This window comes from Euprymna scolopes, chromosome 6, assembly GCF_053919585.1.
Source record: "Euprymna scolopes isolate OS-2025 chromosome 6, ASM5391958v1, whole genome shotgun sequence".
NCBI classification, from domain to species: Eukaryota; Metazoa; Mollusca; class Cephalopoda; order Sepiida; family Sepiolidae; genus Euprymna; species Euprymna scolopes.
Genome location: NC_136487.1, coordinates 125,552,359 through 125,578,641, shown reverse-complemented (window position 1 = coordinate 125,578,641; position 26,283 = coordinate 125,552,359). Strand labels below are relative to the sequence as shown.

At 35.1% G+C, this 26,283-nt stretch overlaps 1 protein-coding gene across 1 annotated transcript; it reads right to left on the bottom strand.

Annotated features, from left to right (window-relative positions):
- Nucleotides 1-560: 560 nt before the first annotated feature.
- LOC145277939 (uncharacterized) lies at nucleotides 561-25,662 on the bottom strand. The gene is made up of 3 exons (XM_080130014.1): nucleotides 24,970-25,662; nucleotides 18,568-18,862; nucleotides 561-1,152 (listed from the first exon to the last, which is right to left on the bottom strand). The coding sequence occupies exons 1-3, from the start codon at nucleotides 25,154-25,156 to the stop codon at nucleotides 789-791; spliced, it is 846 nt and encodes a 281-aa protein (XP_079986140.1). The 5' UTR covers nucleotides 25,157-25,662; the 3' UTR covers nucleotides 561-788.
- Nucleotides 25,663-26,283: the final 621 nt, after the last annotated feature.

The following is a 26,283-nucleotide window of genomic DNA, read 5'->3' as shown; positions in this document are numbered from 1 at the left end:
ATGCTGTATCCCAGGGTTCTACCAATATATATATAAAATAAAAATTAGGACTATCCACTAGTGTTTCCTTTTCAGATTAAATATGTTTTTAACTCATTTCAAAGTGTTTTTTAACATGTTTTATTAACTGTTTGCTCGTATATATATATATATATATATATATATATGGGTGTGGCTCAGAGGCTAAGGAATGAGAGTTGCATGTTTTGGTTTTGATTCTAGCTGATGGCACCCAAGTTATATATATATATATATATATTAGTTTTGATCTCATTTCAATATAATAATCAATAGAGAATTGTCTCTATAATAATAAAAACATAATCTGCATGAGTTAAAATATTTAAATATATCTTACGACCAGCAATGCCAGGCAGCTTGCTAATATATATATATATATATATATATATATATATATATATATATATATATATATATATATATATATATATTTTATATATATATTTATCAGGTATTAATTATACTGAAAGATTACCATATTTTTTTTTTATAATACTCACAAACAGAATAAGAGGAATAAAAGAGAATATACCATTAAATATTATTTCATTTAATATTTTTTTTATTAAGCTCTGATGCTTTTTTTAAATATATTCTTTTTAATACAGCTTTTAAAAAAAAACTAGTTAGTAAAAAAAATCAAACAAAATATCTGAAATAAAAAGAAATATTCAATAAAAATCTGAAATTCCTCCAAAACAATTTATATGCATTAATCTTCCATGAAAAGAAAATAATAAAAGTCTAAGATTATTGTCTCTTTATTCTCATCGCGGTCGTTTCTTGAATTTATTAAATTTGTTAAATTTATTAAATTTGTTTAATCGTTTCTTCATCTTTGCCATTTGTCTTTTTTTCAACTGTTTCCTGCGAATGCTCAGGTATTTCTTGCTGTCCTTGTAGAGTGCACGGAACCGGGAACTTTCTGGTACAGGCTCCATGCGACCTGTCTTTCTAAAGTAGCGGATGGCTATGTTTGTACCCGCTAAAGTGACAGTGTATCTGGCAGGAGTGGCAACTTTATACATGAGGTAGGCACTGGCAACGTCTCCGAGTCCGGACTGCTTAAACGAACTGAGAATCGATTCGCTTACTCGCAAGCTTTCAAGCAGAGGAACAATATCAAAGCCGCTGAAACAAAGAAAAGAAAGGATTAGGAGGCAAATATAAATAAATACAAGGCTTTACAGACAAATTTATCTTTAGTTGACCATAGATAACTAAAGATTTTTTTTACTAGTTAAATAGAAAAATTAGTAGCCAAACCCATATGATTTTTGGAATATGACATCTTCGTTCTGTGACTAGTACATACATCATAAATATTTTTCTGTATTTTTTTTTTAAATAAGTGTAATTCTAAATAAGCAGCGAATTGAATGTTGAGACTTGAAAATATAAACGTTTGAATTTCTTCAAATGCTTTTGAAACAGACTTTGTCAAAAAAAAAAAAGTATATTGTTCTTTTAAACTTTTGTTTGAATTTGACTTTTCTTGTTTTATTTAAACAAAAAAAAAGTTCAAAAAGACATTTTTTATTGAACAATAAGCTTTGGAAGATTGTAAGTGAAAAAAAAGAAAAAAAAAGAAGCAATGCCTAAAGTGCTTTATTACTCACGCATTGAGCACTATTGAAATAAATACTGAAAATTGATACATAAAATATTATATCTTCCTATAACATTTTATGTGGATATGAAATAATTATATATAAATGAATATCAAAATTTTTTTCACCTATCTAACATTAAAACGGTTTTTGAAATACTGTATACATAGTAATTTGATAACACCAGCAATTCGTATAGTTTTAGGTACAGATAGAGAGGAAGATAAATTATTTGTAGTGGTCATTGCTAGGGGAGTGTTTGCCGTGAATGTTTTACAAAGAGAAGGAGGGACAGATTGGAGCTCAGTGAAACACCTACCATGAAAATAACAATAGAGCAGAGATAGACTCCCTACGTTTCTTCTGTGGAAAAAGAGGTGCAATATTTTATGTTAAACAGTTTGCACATCGTTGTTTATGTCAACGCATACTTTTGGGCATGTGTGTTCTTGCCAGCAAGCGATTAAGAAAACAAAAGAATAATGTCCTTATACATACGTGAATGCTGGTCATTTTATTCTTCTGATTGTCATTTTTCCATGTGTGGATTGTGATCCCCTTATGGTGATCTGTTTCTTAAGACTATTTGGCACTTGTGCACCACTAGGATGGAATCACCTTTTTGATTTTCAGTTGGGTCATGGGGAGAATGCATAGCGAGGACAAACAAATGCAATTTTAGGACCAAATCAAAAATATATGCTTTTTTTTTTTTTTTTTTAATTTTTTTTATTAATGTGTGTTTTTTGTTATTTTTTTAAAAATAAATATAGGAAACTTATAACACAAAATGGAGTAATTTTTTTTTTTTTTTTTAAACAAAAAACTTTTTAAAATTTTTAATAAAACATAAACAAAGTTTTTGTAACACATTTCTGGAATTAAAAAAAATATATAAGAGACATAACACAAAACTGAGTTTTTTTTTTTGTTTTTTTTCAAACAGAAGATTTATTTTTTAATAAAACAAGGATCATGCATTATTGAAATGAATGTGAATTTTTAGAAAACTATTTTTTCTTTCAGAATTTTAAATTTGCATAATAAAGTAAAACATTTTTGTAATGAATGAATGAAAGTTGTCTGCCCCTACTATGCACTCTCCACATGTTTCAACTGAAAATCAAAAAAGTGATTCCATCCTAGTAGTACTCACACATGAAAATATAATGGCGTTTTCTGAGATTTAAAAATTTTTATTTAGATAGTTTACTCATTGGAGGTGAGACCAATATGACTAATTAACTAATTAATTAATTACTTTTCTTATTATTAAGGATAGGCATTGAGAGAAGCAGATTGGCAGACATAAGGGTGACATTTGCTTAGATTCTTTCTACATTGTTGGATATATCTTGCTAATCTTGCTTCTCGACTTGCACTTTTTAGAATTGTTTTGTTTCTCTTCTTGACAGCATGACATTGTCATATTGTTCTCCCTGCATTTCTATCACATTTTGTCTAGGGAGCTTACCTTTGATTCTTAATCTCATGTAACTCTTGACAAAATTCAGACTAGTTGCTACTTACTGGCATAGGGTCCCAATATATAACAGAGGTAGCAAGGAAGAGGAGATTTTGAAGTTCATTATTTATTTATTTATTAACAGTCAAAGGTAATAAAACTAAGATTAATAGTCCATTATAAACAATAAGGAATAACAAAAATATTAATACTAAATCTGATTCTTATCACAGTAGCTTTGTATGTATCAATGACAATGTGCCTTGTTTGGGGTGAGTAAAAGTAAAATAGAAAAATTAAAATAAATACAAATAGTAATACTTTTAATTGTGTTTGGTAACCTTACCCCATCGCCAAACAACTCACTACTGGTAATACAGAAAATTATAACACTTCATGTATTTGTTTACATAATTTTCCCACCTAACTGGTAACCTCAATTTTTTATAGAAGAGTATTGCTTTATGCTAAGTGGGGTCCATTATTTCCCCTACCAGAGTGCTCAACCAGTATGCAATGATAATATACAGGGTGGTGGCTAGAAATTGGAGTTTGTATATGTATTATCATAGTACTGAAGGTAGAAAGAAGAAAACAGTAAACCAATAAGTTTATTGTGACAAGATGTATCCACAAATGTTCCATAATATAAGAAATATAATGGACTAGCGGGGGGTACCCGGCGTGGCCCGGGTGTTTGATCAAAACAACCCTGTTTTAAAAACAAACATTGGTCGGATGTTTGGAGGTGTTAAAGAAAAAAAAAGTTTTAGTAGGAAAGTAGGCTTGAACCCCGAACCTTTGACGTGGAGATGGAAACGAAATGGAAAAAAACCCTGGGACCTATCCATCTCGGCCACGAGAGAAGAGGAATGAAAAGCCTTTTAATTTAACGTTTATAAAATGAAATTAACAAGTGCAAGAACCTTAAGTCGCGTGATGTTTGACCTTGAAACATGACGCGGCTGCAAGCCAGTTTTCGCTTGTTTTATACTGAAAAGCGAAAGATACAGGGACGCTCTAAAAATCTGTAAAAAATAGCGCATGAAAGTCGGGAAAATTAAATAGACAGGCGACCCCCATTCGTAACTCATAGATATTATCATTTAGACGTGATATAAAAAGTTTTAAGAAGGAATGAGCCGACCGAGATGTCCAGCGAAAAAAGCCTTTTACAGACATACACAAAAAGCGAACACACATACATACACACATTTTCGCTTTTATATATATATAGACTAGCGAGGGGTACCCGGCATTGCCTGGGTGTTTGTAGGTGTGTATGAAAAAAAAAACAGGTGCCCGTGAAAAAAAAAAGCCTTGACGACGCGCAGTTGGAAAATAGTAAAGTGTGAAAAAAAAACAAAAAAAAACAGGTGCGCGTTTTTGATTGATGTGACGGCGATAGCTATTCAGCAGTTAGCATTTTGTGTGGGACAGTTTTTAATGAGGTCAATAAATCGGTTTGTTTGTTTTTAAAAACCCGCTCCCTCGTCTCGAAATGAAAGCTACCATCTGATATGACAAAGTCGACATTGACCAAACGTTACTTAGCTCTCTAGAGACCACTGCCTCTGGGCCTGTGATTAGAGTCGAGTTTCGCTTTTTCTTTATACCGAAAACCGAATGTAACACGTGCTGATGCGGGAAATGTGGAATAATTAACGTTTGAAAGTCAATAAAATTAAATAGACAGGCGAGCTCTGTGGTTAACTGTGAGATATTACAATTTATAGATGATATAAAAAGTTTTAAGTTGCAAAGCGAGCGAGCGCTTCTCTGAAAGAAGCCTTTTGTGGACATCGAGGAAAAGCGTACATACATACATTTTCGCTTTTATATTTATAGAAGATGACAACACGTAGACATGGCAGCAAGAGCTTCAATTCAATTTCTTCAATCTACTCCTGATTTTATTGCACCAGAATTTCTTCAATCTACTCCTGATTTTATTGCACCTCAGAAAGCCCAGATTTAAATTTGGAGCTGGTTATTAACATAAACTCAGAAATATCAACGAGACAGACTACTGAGGATTTGAAAACGTGCTTGGCAAAAGCTTGGAATAATATCCCACACGTTATTCTTCAAAACGCCAGGCAAGCTTTGATTTGTAGGTTAAGATTCTGCTATGAAGTGCATGGCCGACATTTTGAGCATCTGTGAATGCATTATAATATTTGTCTTTGAAAAAAAAAAAATAAAACAAAAAAAACAAACAAAAAACAACTTCAGAAAATTTATTATTTATGAAAATAAATTATAGTTTGACAAATTTTCTGCTTTTCTAGTGACCACCCGGTATTTAACCCAGTTTTTTATATTATGTCACAATCTTATTCAATTAATGTAATCACTGGGTCCATGACAAAAGAATATTCTTATAATTGTTTTGACTCTCGAGTATATATCCGACACAGTCAATTGAGAACCTCATCACTATCTAAAAACATAAGATATTAACTGAGATACACTCAAGAGCCAAAATAATGAAAAGAATATTCTTTTGTCATAGTCCTAGAATCATCAAGTGATACTTCACAAAAACCCAGAAAAAAAGAACAGAAGAAATGGACTGGCATACAACGACTGTTTAAAAAAAAAAAAAAAAAAAAAAATGGAACAAATACATAAAAGGTATTGCCAAAGCTGCTGTGAACATAGGCTCCACACTAGAAAAATACTCACATCTGACAGTACCTTATATCTATACAAAACCACCATTCACCCATGTATGAAATATTACCGACACATATGGACTAGTGCATAGACAATTATTCTCTATTGTACAGAGTCCAAAAAAATTCTTTCTAATCAATAACGCACTATCAACCAAGTTACAAACTCTGTTTAATCAACGTAATGTTGCATCCCTGTGCTTGTTTTAGAAGTACAGAAATAGAATGTGCTCCAATGATCTTGACAGGCAGCATAATCCAACGCCTTCACTGTAAAGGTCCTTCAATGCCAGAAAGCCTTCTACTCTGAAAATTTCTTCCCTTGAACTGCTAGACTTTGGAATTCTCTCCCTGTATCCTGCTTCTCCAACATGCAGAAATTTAAGTGTAATGTAAACGAACATTTTGTTGCTCAACTGACCCCTAATTTTACAGTAGTCTCTTATGTCTCAAGGGCAATTTGCTATGTTTAGAATGAATGTAAGTGAAAAAGAAAAAAAAAATTATTTTGTTAAACAAATAAAAAACCTGAAAGCATTTGTGGGATCCAAATTTCCACAATTTCTAAGACATCCTAATGATTTTATTGCAAAACAGATATTTTAATTACATAATATTCCTTCCTCAAATTATCTTTCTCAAAATGTACTTACAAAAAAATTATGATAAAAACTAGAGAGGAAAGAGGGAGTCAAAGAGCAAAACACACAGAAAAAAAAAATAAAATAAAATAAAAACGTAAAAAAGACCCCCGGCCAACACCGGTAGATTCAGCTAGTATAATACATTATTATTTTGCAGGTTATATTTTATGTATCTTATTGTCTACTACAATAAATACTTATGAAATAATGCCTATCAAAATTGTTTTTCTTTTTTCTTCCAAACTATAAAGGGCAAAGGGTTCAAGTAGCTCTCGTCAGAGTCAAACTTTTAAGTTCACACGAGAACATGGCTTTTAAGTTTGTTTATGATAATATCTTAGTCCATCTAGAGCAGATCCTTGTATTGACCGGCATATGGGACATACTCAACCTAGCATCTATATCTCTGACCAGTCCATGAGTAAAGTCTAGGCAATATAACAGCAGAGACTTCTTTTTTTAATACAAACAACACAAAATGCGAGTTTCGAAATCATGAAAATTCAAGTCTGTTTTTGTCTATATTTTACTTATATTTATTTATTAATACTTTTACTAAAAAGATTGGAGAAGCTGCAAGAGTAGTAGCAATTACAGGCAACTACAATAGCAGCAAAAACAATAGCTCATGGTGTCCAATTTTGAATCTGTGCTTGATTTTTAAACTCTGTGCTGATTGGTGCAAGTATTCAACTTCCTTTCCAACTTGTCCAATCAGAGACCATGTCTCTGGCGAGCTGAGCACATGATAGAAGTTGATAAAAACAGTTAACACAACCTATTTCCTCTTTTCCGGCTGGAAGACCAAAATGAACTGACTCATTTCATAGCATTTCTTCCAACTCAATCTTCTCTATTGGGACTCAACCAAAACCCCTCTCGGCTGTCTGGCCCTGGGGTTTGATAAGAATAATAATGGACTGAACATGGCAACTATAGACACACATGTGGACTTGCTATAGACACACACACACATATGACTCTAATGTCAACACCATTGTGCAGTACGTATTCTTTATAAATGAACACTTTTCCTTTTTTTTTTTGCCACAAAGTATCCCATGAGAACGCAACTGTATGGACACTTTCCTGAGACTTTAGCCCTGCTCAAAAAGAGAACCACATTTACAAGCGTATGCTGTATTTTCGTGGACATCAGCAATATTACATACCTATAGCATTACAAGTTGATTTTTTCTTTTTAGATAATTGTTATTTTATCCACTTACATGGAAAGAGCTATGCAAAAGATACTTAAAACCATTTGAATTATGCAAGTATCATCAGTAGTTCAAAAGTTATGAGAATTTTAAGTGCCAAAATTTAGGCTTTTCTATGGACATTTTTCTTTAGAAAAAGTGGGATAAATTACGGATCTGAACATTTCAAGAAATTTGGTAATTTCGCCACCATTTATTTATTTTTCAAGCTATTCTCATGAAACTTGGCACTCTTATGTAAAATTGTGTGCCCTTTCTGAATATGCAGTCAAATTTGATGTATCTCTTTACCATAAGCCATGAATTATAAATTCAGATGTACAAATTTCAATTTTTTTAAAACTGGCAGATGGTATCATACAGTGGGTGTCTATTCATGAACAAAACTAAGTATTATAGTGGTATTTAAATATAGCTTTTTTGAGAGCAGGCATTTTCCTGCCTCCTCACCAAAGGAGATCTTAATCTGGGTGTAGTCAGTGAATGCCTAAAGAGCATTCATGGCCTGTATTTGCTACTCCCCTCAAAGAAAAAAAAAAAAATGAGTGATATGAATTAATCGCAGAAATAAATTGAAGAAAATTTTTCATATAGATTTTGGATTTCTGTAAAAAGATGGAAATTTACATAGAACTTATACATTTTGAGACCAGAGCAATTTTCAATTTTGTGAATCCTCTCTATCTGGCCCAAAATATACCCCTATTTTCTGAGATGCAACCATAAATCGTTTTCAATCGATCCTAGTTAACTCACCTGACACGGATGTTCTCATAAACCTCATCTACGATTTCAAGAAAACATGGGAACTACAAAAACTCTATGTAAAGCTTGGCAACAAGAACAAGAAGACTGTGCCTGATCACCGAATAGCAATTTGGTGTCCTGTCTACCAGCAATTCACGCATTAAGTGGGTGCGACAGTACCAGTAAGGTGGGTTCAAAGCTGGCTGGTCTGAAGGCTTCAATTGATCTATTGGAAGAGTTTGGTGCAGAGGAATTGTCGCCGAAGATGATAAGTAATGCTGAAAAATTCCTTGTAACTATATTAAAGAAAACCGACTGTTCACCATTTGATGAGTATCGATGGGAACAGTACCATAATTCTTGGAAAGAACTTGACTTTAACCAGCTTGTGTGTTGCTCTTTCCACACTACAAGAACACATAAAACGAGCATATATAGAGTGTAGATTGTGGTTAGAAGCCCCAAATCCTGTAATAATTAAACTAGATCCGCTCAAGTTTGGATATGAAACAACAGAATTCGGCATAACTCCTATGATACTGCCTGTATCATGCAGACCAGATGACCTACCACCACCATGCAAATGCCCAATGTCATGTAGGAGTACAAAGACATGCACTTGCAGAGCAAAGAACTTAAAATGTGTGGTGTTTTGTGGTTGTAATAAGAGCACAAAGTGTCGAAATCCACAAAATTAAACTAAAAAATTATGGCTAATGTACATAAGTTATATAATAAAGATCAGGATGCAGTACACTGTGCGATGTACAATGTTGAAATCAGTTTATTGCAAATATCTCGAAAGCCATTCGTTTTAGAACATTATAGTGTATTATTGACCCCTTCCCCCCATAATGTGGCAATTCTGGACATTTTGAGTGGTCACATGACCATCTATGTTCAACGGTTTCAGAGATACAGTGCTGGCAGGCGTTCGTACCTTGCTAAAAATTGGCATGGCCATTTCGTCAATTTCACTGTCACTTTTTTTTTTTTATTATTACATTTTCACCCCAAACAAGGCACATTGCCACTTTGGTGTAGGGGGCTACTATCAGGGGCAACAACTACTGGGGTACTATGTAAGGATTTGGGCAGCAAGATGTCAGTTCACGTTGCACTTGAACTTCTGCACGTCAGTACAGTTGGGGAAGCAGAGACCTGGAATGGAATTCCAAAGTCTAGCGGTTCTGGGGAAGAAACTACTGGAGTAGAAAGATCTTTTACATCTAGGGATCTCTACAGTGTGGGGGTGGGATTTAGCAGCCTGTTGGGTTTGTCGAGGGTGTTCACGTCATGGGGGCACAAGTGCTTGCAGTTCGTCAGAGCATTCACCATTAAAATACTTGTAGAACAGGTAGAGGGATGCAACGTTTCTCGATAGGACAGACGCTGAAGCTTAGATGCCAGTTCAGGACCTATCAGATTTGCGACTCTCTTTTGAACCTTGTCAAGGAGCGAGAGACTAGTAGCAGATGTACCTGCCCAAATATGACAACAATACTCCATACATGGGCGAATGGTCGCCTTATAGAGATACAGGATACTTTTGGGTGTTATTAGTTTTCTAGCACGGTAGAGAGATCCCACCTTCCTTGCAACGGCCCTGGCAATGCCTTCAATGTAATTGTTCCAACTCATGTTTCCTGTGAACGTTAGGCCAAGGAGTTTGAACGATATACTCTCGGATAAAGAGTCGTTAGCCATTGCTATAGGTGGTAGAGAAGGTTCCTTGTAATTATTGAATGAAACTAGTTTAGTCTTGGCGGCATTGAATGTGACCATCCATTTTTATCCCCATTCCACTACAGATTGGAGGTCATCCTCTAGTGTTTCTGCTATTTCTTTAGATATGTGTTCATTTGTTTTCCTGTCGTGCCTGTTATAGAGTGTGGTGCCATCAGCATATATACCCATTTCAGAGGCAATTTTGTCGGGGAGGTCATTAATAAATATTAGGAACAATAGAGGTCCAAGGATAGATCCCTGGGGCACTCCCGCATTTATATCATATTGTTTAGATGTACGACCGTCGAGGACAACCTGGATTTTTCTCTTATCTAAGAAGGATTTAATTATGTTAAGTATTCTACCAGTGATACCGTGTGATCTAATTTTCCTGAGGAGACCCTCATGCCATACCCTGTCAAAAGCCTTAGATATATCTAGAGCTACCGCTCTACCCTCCTCTGCTTTGTCAAGTGAATGGTATATACGTTCAGAGATTACAGTTAGGATGTCTGCTGTGGAACGGACTTTTCTAAATCCATATTGTTGCTCAGTCAGAAGTTTAGCATCTGTAAGGTGATGGACTAGAGCATGGTTAATTATGGTCTCTAATATTTTGGCAAAAAGTGGAAGGAGGCTAATGGAGCGATAATTTAATGGGTCAGTTCTTTCGCCAGAATTCTTGAATACTGGTACCACAGAAGCAGTTTTCCAACAGCCCGGAAAGCAAGATTCATTAAGGCATTTGTTGTAGAGTTTGGAGAAAAATGGAGCTACTTTGGCTGAGCACTTTTTAATAGCACAGCTGGGATGAGATCGGGTCCACATGCTTTTGAAGTGTCAAGGTTTTTTATGATAGCATGCACCTGAGCAGAGGTGATTTTCAGATCGTCTAGCGTGGCGTCTGTCCGCATAGGAAATTCAGGTAGGGGGTGGTTGGAAGGGTCCAGTGTGGAGTTTGAGGCAAACCGACTGGCAAACAACCTCATGATTTTTAGTTAGTGGAGGAATTGTTGATTGCCCATTATTTACTACACTGTTGTAGATTTTCCAGAAGTCACAAGTTCCTAATTTTTGTGCTTCGATGCGCTTTTTAGTGGTTTCCGTAAAATCTCTCTTAGCTGTCGCTATTTCTTTCTTAACGTTACTTCTAGCTTCTATGTACTTCTGTCTGTTTGAACTGGACTTATGTTGGTTAAATCTGCAGTATGCATGCTGCCTTTGAGCAATGGCAGTTGCGCAAGTCGAAGTAAACCATTGGAAGAGTGGGGCTTGTTATAAAATTTCCACATGGGAACATGCACTTTGATTTCAGTTTTGAACCATTCAGTGGTCTCGTTTGCGCACTGTTCAGCAGGAAGAGAAAAATATTTCCCCATGGCGCATCTCTGATAAGATCTCTGATGGCTTCCCAGTCAGCCTTTTTATAATATCTCATTGTTTTGAGCACTGGTTCTTCAGTTTTAGCTCTAGAGTTTAGGGCGATTTCAACCATTATCACTGCATGATCAGCGTTCCCAAGTGAGCTGTCGGCATTCGTTATACAATCATCAGGAAACTTAGCAAACATTAATTAGTGACCTTCAATTAATAGATTTCTGAAGAGTTTAGCTGTATACATTAAAGTGCATACATAACCAGCATGATCTACTCTAGTAATAAGTTTTATATACAATCTATTGTCAGATCCACTTTGTCGTCTTCATTTCCATTTGCAAAATTTATGCAGTTTTCTTTTTTTACTGTATTTATATAATTTAAACTAACATTTCGGTAAAAAAAAAAAAAAAAAAATGCATAGTCTTCTATAACATAAATCTCACCTGTCTGTTCAAATGTATGTACGTATATGTGTATGTCTGCCTAAAACTTTCGACAGAGGTGACGGATTTTCATGAAATCAGTATCGTTTTGAAGCTCGACAAATATAAAAAAATTGGCTAAAAACATTAATTCCTTCACTGGGCACTTTTCTACAAGAAGGGGGGGAGGTCGCTGTTTTCGCCGATATTTTCGAAAATCATCCCCTCTTTTCAATTAACTAGCCTTAATTTAAACCTTCACCACTTCAGGTTTGGCGATGGACACAACAGCACGTTCTTTCTCCTCCTTTGTGGTACGGGTTTGAACCTGCCTGTCTGTCTACCACCACTTTTTTTTTTTTTGCTCAACACAAACCTCCAAACACCCAGGCAACGCCGGGCACCCAGGCTAGTTTTAAATAAAAAGTGCAGTAAATAATGGGCAATCAACAATCCCCTCCACTATCCAACAATCATGAGGTTGCTTACATAGCAACCAAGAAAATTAACATTGTGACCCGATGGGGACCAAGCGATGCCGAGAGACCTTGTTAGTTGATTAAGGAACAGCTTGTCACCTGGGTGGTCTCATTGACATGAATTCAGAGGAATTCGCACGGCTGAATTTTAATGATGATGATGGTTTGATGTTGTTTTAAACAGAATATGTCTGTTTCTTGGTGGATAATCAAAATGATCTTCCATCCCCGTCGCCGAAATACCACAGCGCGTGTCAATGCCAGAATAAGTCATAAAAATAATTCTGAAAATTAACAGATGGACTGTGTTGATAGATCATCGATAGAGATGTCGTCCAGTGACAGAGGGAGAGACCACCTGACGACCCGCGTGGTAGGTCCGTTGAGGCTAATTAGGCGTGACATTTCGTATTCCTGGCATGAGAACATTTATTTCCTCGCTGATGGGGCGGAGGAGGTGGGGGAGAGAAGAAGAGAAAGGAAAATCTTTTCTTTCCTTTTTGCTTAGATAAATGTAAGGGTCGCTTTTATTATTTTCTTTTCTTTCTCTTCGGCAACCAAGCAAGCCCTTACTGTCCCCCCCCCCCCCTCCGAACAAAGGCGTAGCCGCTGATTGGTTGACCGCCACTCGTGGGCATACTTGGAGAGGTGAGGGTGGGTTATAGCTAGCGATATTGATAAAACAAGGTGAGCAAAGGGAGAGAGAGATTCTTTTTGTGGCACGTTCCAATATGCGTGTCTCTGTCAGCTGATCCTTCCCCGTAGACTGTCGGTAGTAAAAGAACAAAGTGCTTGGAAAAGGAAAGAAAACTGCCAGCCCTCTAAGTTGCATGACTAGGCCAGTGTGTAAATATTATTTGTAAAGTTGAAGACAATAATCAATTCTATGTTAAGAAAAACCAATTACATTTTGACTTTCATTTCTTTAATTGGAAACACCGTTGTGAATGCAATATATTTCTTCGATAGGCCAGGTGACGTTTGGAAGCTGATTTGAAAGTGGAACCGGAGAGCGACCGACAGCAACGGAGACAAATTCGACCACTAGATGAAAACACGGGTGACGCCACAGGTATTGGCTACAGCTGCATCTCAACCCACAAGCCTGTGCACCTGAGCTGCCCTGTAGGGGTTACACATGCTTGCCAGTCGGTTTGCTTCAAACTCTACTTTGGACCCAGCAAACCACTACCTCCCTGATTTTCCTCTGCGAACAGAAATCACGCTAGATGATCTGAAAATCACCCTTTCTCAAGTGCATGATATCATAAAAAACCTAAACACCACAAAAGCATGTGGACGTGATCTCATCCCGGCTGTCCTATTAAAAAAATGCTCCACTGAAGTTGCTCCAGTTCTCTCCAAAGTCTTCAACAAATGCCTGGTCCTGGATATGACCTTAAACTATATCCAGTGGTGAGGCCCCAGCTTGCGGGCTTTGGGGAGTGTGGAGCCACCCTTTAATTGCCATTGCTCCCAGGTCCACTCTGACCTGGAGTGGTAGTACCTGTTAGGGTCCCAACTATGGGTTAAATAGAATCAGACTTGAAAACAACAAATATATTCTATTAAAAAATTTTTCTTCAAAATCTTTGGATTCGGCATTAAATAACCTGAAAAGGGTTGATATGCTGTAAAACAAAAACAACCAACCAACCAACCATCAACAAATGCTTTAATGAATCTTGCTTTCCTAACAGCTGGAAAACTAACTGCTTACGTGGTACCAGTTTACAAGAATTCTGGCGAAAGAACTGATCTATTAAATTATCGGCCCATTAGCCTCCTCTCTCACCAAGATATTTGAGTCCATAATTAATCAAGTTCTATTCCAGCACTTTACAGTTGCTAAACTTGTCTGACCAACAATATGGATTTAAGCAAGCCCGTTCTACTGCAGATATAGTAACTAATCTCAGAATGTATATACCATGCAAAGTAGAGGAAAGTAGGGAAGTAGCCCTAGATATATGTAAGGCTTTTGACAGAGTATGGCATAATGGTCTTCTCAGGAAAATCAGATCCTATGGTATTACTGGATGAATACTTAACATAATTAAATCCTTCTTAAATAAGAGAAGAATCCAGATTGTCCTCGATGGTCATTTGTCAAAACAATATGATATAAATGCAGGTGTACCTTAAGGGTCAATCCTTAGACATTTATTATTCCTAATATTTATAAATAACCTCCTTGATAAAATTATGTCTGAAATGGGTATATTTGCTGATGACACCACTCTCTATAACAGCCATGTGGGGAAATGAATGAACACATATCTAAGGCAATAGCAGAAACCCCAGAGGAAGACCTTCAGTCTGTAGTTGAATGGGGACAAAAATGGATGGTGACATTCAATGCTGCCAAGACTAAACTTGTTTCCTTTAATAATTACAAGAAACCTTCTAAACCACCAATAGCTATGGCTAATGATACATTACCTGAAAGTACTTCATTCAAACTCCTCAACAGTTCACAGGGAATATGAGTGGGAACAGATACATCAGTGGCATTGTAATAGTTGCTGTGAGGAAGGTGGGCTCTCTCTACCATGCTAGAAAGTTACTTACACCTGAAAGTATCTTGTATCTTTACAAGACCACAATTCGCCCATGTTTGAAGTATTGTTTTATTTGGGATAGTGCATCTGCTACTAGTCTCTCACTTCTGGACAGGGTTCAAAAAAGAGTTGCCAATCTAATACTGTAAGCTAGGCTTCAGCCTCTCTCTCATCAACGAAATGTTGCATCCCTCTGTCTGTATTACAAATATTTTAATGGTAGATGCTCCAACGAACTACAAGCCCTTGTACCCCACCTCGATGTAAATACCCCCGATAAACCCAACAAGCAGCAAAATCCCACCCCTATACAGTAGAAATCCACAGATTCCAGAAAGCCTTCTACTCTAATAGGTTCTTCCCCAGAACTGCTAGACTTTGGAATTCCCTTCTGATTTCCTGCTTCCCCAACTGTAATGACATGCTAAAGTTCAAGTGTAATGTAAACAGACATCTTGCTGCTCAACTCCCTACATAGTATCCATGCAATTATATCCCAAATAGGTTAACTCCTACATCACAGTGGCACTGTGTGTCTTGTCAATCAGTAAAGTAAAAAAAAAGAAAGAAAAGAAAATATTCCCGAGCAACACTGGATAAGCACAGCTAGTATAAATATCTCTTAAGTGATGTTTCATAACAGAAATATTTATTTCTTTAATTTGTAATTTGTTTGAAATATTAAAGTATTTCTTTTTAGATGACATTGGAAATGAATAATTAAATTAAAAAAACATCAAATTTCGTAAGAGAGGGACAACAGTCTTGCATAACCATCTGGAAAATGATTTCAGAAACAAGGGAGATAACTCAATAATTAAAACATGAGATATTTGTTGCGATGCCTACGAATTCCCATTATTAGATTAAAAATGATTTTCTTATTTAAAAATAAAACTACTTGATCTATTCACATGATTGTTGGAATATGATCTTTTCTTTTCATCACAGGTATTGACATCATTCAGATTTTTCTTTATTTTTGTTTTTTAATATAGAGGGAATTCTGAATAAAATATGAAACTTTTGGGTAGAGATGTATGGAGAGTAGGCATAAGATGTTGTTTGGTATTGCTCACTCCAGAGTCTGGGATAGTTGCAGCAACTTAAATATCAAAGCCAGATGATAACGATGCTAAGTCGGTTTTTTTCTGTCAGCCTGTAATTCCAGTATGCAAGTTTGACAGTCTTGATAACGGGTTCTGTTTAAATTCCATCATTAAATCTTATTAAAGGTTTGCATCCAAGATTTTTGATTGTCTCACTTTCTTCTAGTCTTTGAAAGATTTCTGCATATTTTTTTCTTTCATCAGTGAAAAACTCTTCTAAACATGGCTGCATCAATAGAGCTTTCTGACCATCAAGCTTAGCACAGCTACTATATGCCCTCCGCTTGGTAGTGGGGGAGAGGGGTAGTTTGCAATGTCATGATAGGTAACAGTTTGTGGAAGTTACCCAATGCCAATTAGTTTGCAGATTAATATTATACTCCGATGAGATGTTCCATCAAGAAGAGATTTTTCAATATACAATTTGAAATAAAATAAAATATACCATTTGAAATAAAATAAAATATACCATTTGAAATAAAATAAAATATACCATTTGAAATAAAATAAAATATACCATTTGAAATAAAATAAAATATACCATTTGAAATAAAATAAAATACATGAAACAGAATAAAGTTAAACATTTTAGTTTAGCCCCAATTTTTCTTGAGAAAATTAATTGCCCGCCCCTGATCTAAGAGACCTGAACATTAGTTGTGAAATAAAATCAATAACTATTCCAACTTAAAATGAGTTATTCCCCTTGTTGATTTAAAAATGTTTCATATTACTAGTCGTCTCTGCTGGACTATGCAATTTTAGAGATAAGTTGTAGCTAAGTTTATTTCTAAAAATTAGTGGCGTTTTAGCTTGCCTCTTTTTAGGAATCTTTTTCAATCTGGCCCATCTAACACATGTTAGCATTCTAGTTGTTCATCAAAACTAGTGAAGAAAAAATTATGCTTCCCTAATGTCCACACTAGGACTAAGTCATATTTACATGAAAGAACATCTCAATCAGTAAAGTGAATAATTAAAATAAAAAAGGAAGAAAACATTTCAAACCGATAATTAATAAAACAAAAACTTATCAATTGGTATAGAAAAAAATGAAAGAAAAAATAAAACGAAACAAGCTAAGCATGCGGGTTGGAGGGAATTTTACCCCTATGATACCCCCTGTGGGGGGAGGTACCCAGAGTTATCTTGGAAAATCCATTCTGGCAAAAATTTACTTTCACCATTGACTAATGTTTGTGCAAAATTTAAAAAATATCCAAGGCATGGTTATTGAGAAAAGTGCAAACAAATGAACAGGAATTAATTAATTGGTCCAATCCCTCCTTTGTCAGGGGGGACCAAAAATAAAAGAAAAAAATAAAGGAAAAGATCTTATTCTGAAAATAGAATGAAAGATTTCTTTCCAAATTCATTTTAGTTGGCAGTGGGGGGGGTGTTTGCTATTTGCTTTAAAATGGCTTTGTTTGACAGATTATTTTTACTTAAAAATTTCAAGTAATTTGTAATTGTATTTTTAGTATCATCTCCGCTGAAGATTGAACCTTCAACCTTCAAAAGATGTTAACTTATAACTAGGGCTAGGATAACAGAATATTTGTATCATTGTTTTGTTTCTCCAGTATATATCTGACACATTAATCAACCAAGAACAATGGATATATACTCGAGAGTCAAAACAATGAAAAGAATATTCTGTTCTAGACCAACTTATAACTGATTATTACTTAATATGTATATCCATTATGCTAAACTAACAATGCTCATCGCAAAAATTCCAAAATATTGTTTCATGTTTACAAGAAAGTCATAAATGAAATATTTATCTATATATTAATACCATAGTACCCTTAACGTACATATGTATGTGTCATGGTTTCCAGATATAAATTATTCGATCGGGAGATCCTATTTATTAAAAAGGAGGACAGAAGGTGATTATGAACATTAAATTAGTGTATCTATATACTAATTTAATGTTCATAGTAATTTATCACCATTTCCTCCTTTTTAATAAATAGGATCTCCCGATCACTGAAGACACAACGTAAAAAAATTTTTTTTTTAAATGATGTCGCTTCTGGGCTGTACATGGAACTAAAATATACCTTCTTAGTCTTCTGGCTAGAATCGAAGGGTAGTATCTGTTCTGTCTAAAGATGGTATAATGATATCCTGGGGTTTCCATTCGTGTCGGACGTCCATACAATGGAAATATTTCACAGACTCCTATAGGGATATTGGAGATAAACCGTAATAACCAGATATGTTCTGACACTACATTAACCAGATTACTTAGATAAATACTTTTACAGTTTTAACAAAAGGGCTACAATAATATTGCTCCATTCATGCTGAACGTCCACAGAATGCCCAGCAGCAATATCTTACTTATGAAAGATGCCACTGTGGAATTTCCACAGGTCCCACTAGTTTTAAATTAATATTTCACAGTTGACAGAACCAGCTAGTAACAGGTATGTCATCGTTTATGAATTTTCAAATAAAAACAAAGTATGTTTGGTATGTAAATGTAACTTACCTTTGGGCTAAGTAATAGAAACCTCCCAGCCACACTGTTGACGTAGCAACATGGACACCAACCAGTACCTTCCCATGTTGTTTATATGCTTGTTTGAAACGCTGGAAAATGGATAAGGATTTGGAGTCAGAGTCTTTATCTCTGTTTTTCTCTGCTTTTGAACAATAGAGACGTGGACGACATGTAACACCCAAACAATTGCAGGAGTGAGTTGTACATAATGACTGGTTAGGTAGGTAGACATTTTTATAGGAATTGGAGCAGGAAAAATGTGTCAGGACATCAGCAAATAAACCTAAAATTAAAATAGGATGAAGCAATTAGTCAGACTAAGAGAAAATAAGGTGTTTGTGTGTGTATATTGACGGACTTTATTGTTGTAGTTTCCCAGATGATAATCCAGTGAAACTAGTGTTTATAAAATAGTGCTTAATAACAAATAGAATTGTATTACTGCATAATTTTTATTATTATTGGCCACATATGTGCATACATATTTCAGCTGTGATTTTTTTTGAAATCCAGCATCATCAGGCTGTTAGTCTAAACTTAATTTAAGAGCTTTGAAACAATAGAAACATGGACAACATGTAACACCCAAACAATTGCAAGAATGAGTAGCAGACAATGACTGGCTAGGTTTCAGCTGTGATTTCTTTTTGAAATCCAGCGTCATCAGGCTACTAGTCCAACTCAGTTTGAATTGAGACTAGCGGCCTGACAACGCTGGATTTTAAAAGAAATCACAACTGAAACATTATGCACATATGTAGTCAATGCTTGTATAAATAAAAAAAAACATTATATATATATTATATATATATGAAAACCTTCAGCAAATGTAATAAACAGATTTTCACAAATTCATTAATAAACAGTATTTATTTGCATACAATTGCTTCAGCCCGCCTTCATCACATATCTCTTAATGATCTACATAATATTTGAAATGCATAAAGCATTTACTCTCATGAAGAGGCCATTTTCAGTGCTCATAAAAAATTAACCCTTTATTCATTTATCTTCTTTCTTTTTATTATATACTAGTGGCTGCGCCACGTCGGCACACACAACAGCGAGTCAAACACAAGATCGAGTACACTCATCGTCTTACAATCAACGCTTACCTTATGAACTCGGAGTATGGGAAATTCCCATATGCACAAAACAAAATCACTGAGAAAACAAAAATACCTTAACTAAGGGTAAGGATAATGAGTAAACGTTGGATAAAATGATGGTTAAAATTATTACGAACTTGCCAGGATTCGAACCTGGAATCTTCTGATCCGTATTCATACGTGTTATCCATTGCACCACAAGTCCTCTCCATATGCCGAAAGATGTTACAGACAGTGCTAAATTTTGTTGATATGAGCAGGTAACTTTTTTGACAATTGCACGAAACGGCCCAAAAACCCTTATTTCGGGCTTTTTGTGTGACTCGGCGTTGTTCGTTATGAACCATATATAGATAAGGACAATCTAGGAACTCACACCTTTCAAGGAAAAAAAAATAATTTTTAAATTCGGTGCATCCATTCGAAAGTTTTATCGGTATATATATATATATATATATATATATATACATACACACACACACACACACACACACACACACAAATAAATAAACAAACATTTAGAATTTTATTAATAGTATAGATAAAATAATCTTGATTTTTCTCGTCATTACAGTTTCTATAGAAACTAAACCAAACATTTCCAAATCAAATGGTTCACTTTCACTACTGACACCACTTCATACGAGGGGCATGCAATAAGTAATGTCCCTGACCCACTTCCAGTTGTCTGATCTAGCTGAAATTTTGCAGGTGCAATGATTTATATCTCTACATGTTATATGGCAAATTACAGCTCTGAACTAATTGTGGTTTCTGTTTTACAGGTGTTTGAACGGAATCAGGTGTGAAATGGAGCCTGTTGAATGTCGAGCAGTGATCCGGGCTTTGTATTTGAAAGGACGCACACCACAGGAGACTTTTGATGAAATGAAAGAAACTTATTGTGATAATGCCCCATCATATGACCTTGTAAAATGCTGGCATCGTGAATTCAAACATGGCCGGAAGTCTGAGGAAACAGCTCCCAGACCTGGTCACCCCCCTTCTGCCATTGATGAGGCATCTGTCCATCAAGTTGAGGCTGCCATTTGGGAAGATCAGCACATTACTATTTGCCAAATAGCCCAAGATGTCAAGATTAGTACAGGGTCTGTGGAAACTATCATTCATGACCTTTTGCATATGCATAAGGTGCCTGCCAGATGGATTCCCAGGTTGATCACACCATTCCAGAAGCGAGAACGCGTCGAGTGCTCGAGGATGAATTTGGAGATGTGCCAAGAAGATGAGTCCAAAATTTTCAAAAGACTGATTACACAGGTGAAACCTGGGTCCATCACTATGATCCAGAGACCAAAGCCCAGTCAATGCAGTGGAAGCACTTGAACTCACCACCTCCAAAGAAGGCAAGGGTGCAACCCTCCGCTGGCAAGGTCATGCTCACAGTCTTCTGGGACCAGGACGGAGTAGTGATGACAGATTTCCTGGCAAAGGGTACCACAATTACAGGAGCCTATTATGCTTCACTTTTGAGGAAATTAAGGGAAGCTATCAAAATCAAGAGGCGGGGCAAGATCAGCAAAGGTATCTTCCTTCTGCAGGACAATGCTCCGGTCCACAACTCGCATGTCGCCAGATCAGAAGCAGGCGTGTGGTTATGAAATCCTCCCCCATCCTCCCTACTCTCCTGACCCTGCACCCTCTGACTTTCACCTCTTCCCAGCCTGAAGTCATGTCGTGGTTGGAGGACCCACCTGGGTTATTCTACAAAAACGGTCTCCAGAGCTGCATCAAACGATGGGAGAAATGCATAACTCTGGGTGGTTCCTATGTAGAGAAAGACTTAAAACTGTGCCAAGTTTCGTTGCTCTACTGCTATGGGAAGTGGGTCAGGGGCATTACTTATTGCACACACCTCGTAAATTGTGTTTTGCAAAACTATACATACAATTCATCCTTGCTCAAAAATTATTACATTCATTCCAAACAAAATTCCTCTCTGAAATACGAATCCCAACAAAGATTGTAGCCAATGCTTGCACTTTATCCATTAAGCCCCCTTCCCCTGCTATGTCACTGCCAGAAGATTCTTAATAGGTACAATTATTCTAGAGCACGACTTCTCAGACTTATGGATGTGCAAATGCGTACAAAACGTAGAATATTATAATCTTTAGACTCCATTAAACGTTCACAACAATCTTAGTGTGTATATATATTTTTGAATTAAAACAGAAAATTCATATTAATTACATTTTTCCCATTATTAGAAACCCACTCGGCTATACAAATTTTAAAATAATATACCAAAATATTACTGCATTTAGAATCATCCATACATTTAATTATAACTAAAGTAGGTTCGCTTTGATCCTCAATGAATATTTTTTTTATTTATTTACCACATCGTAATAAACAGTTTTTATTGTCTGCTTTTTTTCTCTTTTAAATTTAAAAAACAATCTAGCTTTTATTACGGTTCAAATGATATAATCTTTGGACACAAATTGATTATTTAAAAGAAAATATGATACTAGTGCACTTATTGAACCGTGCTGAAAAATATGTCATTATTTAGAAAGCCATTCTTAACATGGGGATGGAGGATGTTTTGTACCTATTCTGTACTTTAACCTTACACTTTAATAAAAACAGACTTCATAAAACTTTAATTAAACCTAAAAATACTATTTAAAAAATACCGCGGATCAATAAGTGCACTGTAGTGCAGTGCAGTAGTACTACTGCAGTGCACTTATTGATAAAAATGAACCCAGTGGAGATTTTCGGTGCACTAGCACCGAAAATCTCCACTGCGTTCATTTTTGCTTGCATATGAATCATCATAAGTTTTATTTTTCACTTATATGTCAATATGTAATATATGTCAACCAAAGTCACGGTAACATATATTGAGCGAGTTTCTAACAGTATTTTGTCTAGTTTTTTTTTTTTTAACTCCTTTTCCCAAATTTACCGTGTCAAAGAGAGTCGGGCACGGGCACCATTTTTAACTTTCAGTAAACTATGTTTTTCGAGCTGAATAAACATGTTACATATTTGTTTTTTGACAACTTTTTCGAATCTATGTGTGTACAGGTTAACCCAAACACCAATTATATTTTTCATACAATAAATGTTTCGCTTTTCCTATATTTTTATGTTATTTATTTTGTTATTAGATATTTTTGCGTTCTCGGAGACACGTGTTTATATTTGAGGTTAACAGAACGGCCGGTAGAGGGCATAAAGAACAGGGGTCGATAACTCGTCTCAGTCGCCTCATGGCACTGTCATGCAGAAGTGCCAAAGTGAGCATTAAATTATATTTTTAAATTAAAGATTTTCCCACTATTTTGTCACATTTAGTGAACGATGCATGCTTTTTTTGTGCCTGGTTGTATAAATGGCAGATTATGCTTACAAGATATTGTAAAGCAACTAAAGGTTTCGTATGGAATAAGTTCCGAGTATTGATGAAAAATTCTGAATCAGTGCCAGAAATGACCGAAACTGCTTACGATTTGAAAACCGAAAAAGAAATTAAAAAAAATAATAAAATGGCAGACGGCACTAAGCATGCATAGTTAGGTTAGAGTAAAAAAAAGGGGGGGTATTTTACAATCCACAGATTCGAGAAAATGGTAAAAGAAATTCAAATACATTACAATAAATGTTCTCAAGGCAAGTTTTCTACCTATTTGGAAAAGCTTTTAATGGTTTTGCTCACTCTAAAACGTTTATTAGGTTCAAAGTTTCCAAATCGTAAATTGCTTCAACAATTTCCGGGACTAACTTGAGATTATCCGTCAAAAAAAAAACAAAAAGAAAAAAACAATCAGAACTGCAACTGCACTACTGCAGTCCACTTGGTGTCCATTCCTTAAAGTACCTATTTACTATGCCTCCCCACGGGACAGAGTTAGACACCAGGGTCGTTTTTTAACGTGGAGAAAAGGTACAAAAATAAAAATTGTCTCAGTCGTGAAGGATTTCTCCTCCACCGAAAGAGAACAAGAAATAGAAGTGCAGCAATTAACAGATACTACACTTTGATCTTGTCCCGAAGGCCAAAACCAGAGTCCATTCCTTAAAGTAATCCACTTAAAGTACCCACTTTTCCTTAAAACTTTTTTTTGTAAAAAAAAAAAAAAAAAAAAAAAAAAAAAATATATATAAAAATAAAAAAAATTTAAAAAATAAATAAAAAGTTGCTTATATAGATCAGACCTCATGGGTATCATTTTTTTTTGGGGGGGGGGGTAAAATCAGTTACAACAGCAGAAAGGTGATCACACAAATTAAAATTTAAGTCTCATTAAAGGTTCTGGATATGACCTAAAAACTATATCCGATGGTGAGGCCCCACCTTGCGGGCCTTAGGGAGTGTGGAACCACCCTTTAATTGCCATTGCTCCCAGGTCCACTCTGAGACCCAGAGTGGTAGTACCTGTTAGGGTCCCAACTATGGGTTAAATAGAATCTGACTTAAAATATATATATATATATATATATATATATATATATATATATATATATATATACTCCATTAAAAATCGTTCCTCAAAATAACTAGATTCTGCATTAAATAACCTGAAAAAGGTTGATATGCCGTAAAACAAAAACAACCAACCAACCAAGTTCCATTAAAAACAAACACGTAAAGATTTTTATTTTTTTTTGGGGGGGGGGGCGGGTTGTATTACTGTACACAGATTCGAAAAAGTTGTCAAAAAACAAATATATAACAAATAAAGGTAAATAAATGTTATCAAAGGCAAGATAAGTTACTTTTCTACCTAACTGGATGTTTTCAGTGTTTTTATTTAATGTAACATGTTTATTCAGCTCGAAAAACATACTGTGTTTTCCGATGTATTGGAAAATTCAAAATGGCGCCGCCCGACTCTCGGTAAGTTTGGGAAAAGATGCTATAAATATAAAAGTAGACAAAATACTGTTAGAAATTCGCTCACTATATGTTACCGTGACATGAGTTGACATATTCGGTGTTTTTTTAATAGTATTTTGTCTAGTTTATTATTTATAACACCTTTTCCCGAACTTACCGTGTTAAAGAGAGAGTCGGGCTCCATTTTGAATTTTCCAATACATCGGTAAACACTTTGTTTTTTCGAGCTGAATAAACATGTTACATTGAATAAAAACACGAAAAATATATCCAGTTTGGTAGAAAAGTAACTTATCTTGCTTTTGATAACATTTATTTGTTATATATTTGTTTTTTGACAACTTTTTCGAATCTATGTGTACAGTAATACAAATCCGATTTAAATTAGTATATATTATATTTACTTACCTCTTTTGGATCCGTTTTGATAAGCAGTAGTTGAAAACTGTCGGTTATTATTATCCCCTTTATAGAAGCCCGAGGACAGTACAGAAAACGCAGCACTGTGTTTAATCAAACTCCCGGTTTGTGTAAGAGCAACAGATTTAACTGGTATTAAATCCAAAAGTCTTCTTAATCCTTGCAATGAATACATTGTAAGTTCTAACTTGGTACACCAACCAAAACGATACAGACTAATTTAAAAACAGAAAGAGTAATACCAACACGTAGGGCCAACTTTCATGTAAATAAACGCGCTGATTTTATTTTTCATGCTCTATTTTTTTTTTTTAAATTAAAAATATAAACAGTAGTGATGGTTTGTGGGTAGGAAATAATTTTCATTAGAGGTCTTTCTTTTTTTTTTTTTACTGACATTCAAATGTTTGACCGACCGGTAAGTGTTAAAAAAAAACAAAACTAAAAAACTCAAACCCCCAGATCATTACACATCACAAAAAGTTTAAGAAAACGTTGTCGGTCATCTTTTATTTTTGACCTTCAAAATCAAGTTCGTGCATTTTCTAATGCAAAAATGTAGTATTTTAGTATTTTTTTTCTTTTTCTTTTAAGGGAGCTTTGGTAACACGTGGGTACTAAGTTGCGTTTGATAAGGGTCGATGCTACGAACTCCCCCTTCCTTCCTGCGTATTATATCTTACGAGTAGACGGTCACGTACTACAACTTGTCCCCCCTTTAAAAAAATATACAGTTATCTAAGTTACAGATTGATTGGTTTGCACGTTTTTTTTTTTTTTTTTTTTTTTTACATAAAATTAGTTCTTACGATGTCAAAGTAAGACACAATGTCATTTTGTTTTAATGTGGGGAAATACAGTTCTTCAAAACGGGGCACTCTGTTTGGAACAAAAATAAAAATTACCTCAGCCTAGAAGAAATTCTCCTTCATTTAAGGACAGAAAAGATAACTGACATTACTTTGTTTATATTTATTAAAAAAAAAAAAAAAAAATTTTACTGGCAGTTTTTAATGTTAAAGAAAATCAGCTCTTCCACAAGGGGCACTCTGGGTTGAGATTTAAGCCATGTTTAAGAAGAAAAAAAAGGGCGTTCACACGTAATAGACGGTCAAAAAAGGTAGAATCACATTTGGCGGCGGCGGCGGAGGGTAATCTGAAATATAGCGTGTGTGTAAAAAGAATGGTCAAAGATTAAGTTTGTACCCTTTGCCCTCAAGCTATAAACAAATAAATAAATCAATAAAAGTGAGATATTGTATTATTTTTCATGTAATTACACATCAACACTCAAATAATAAT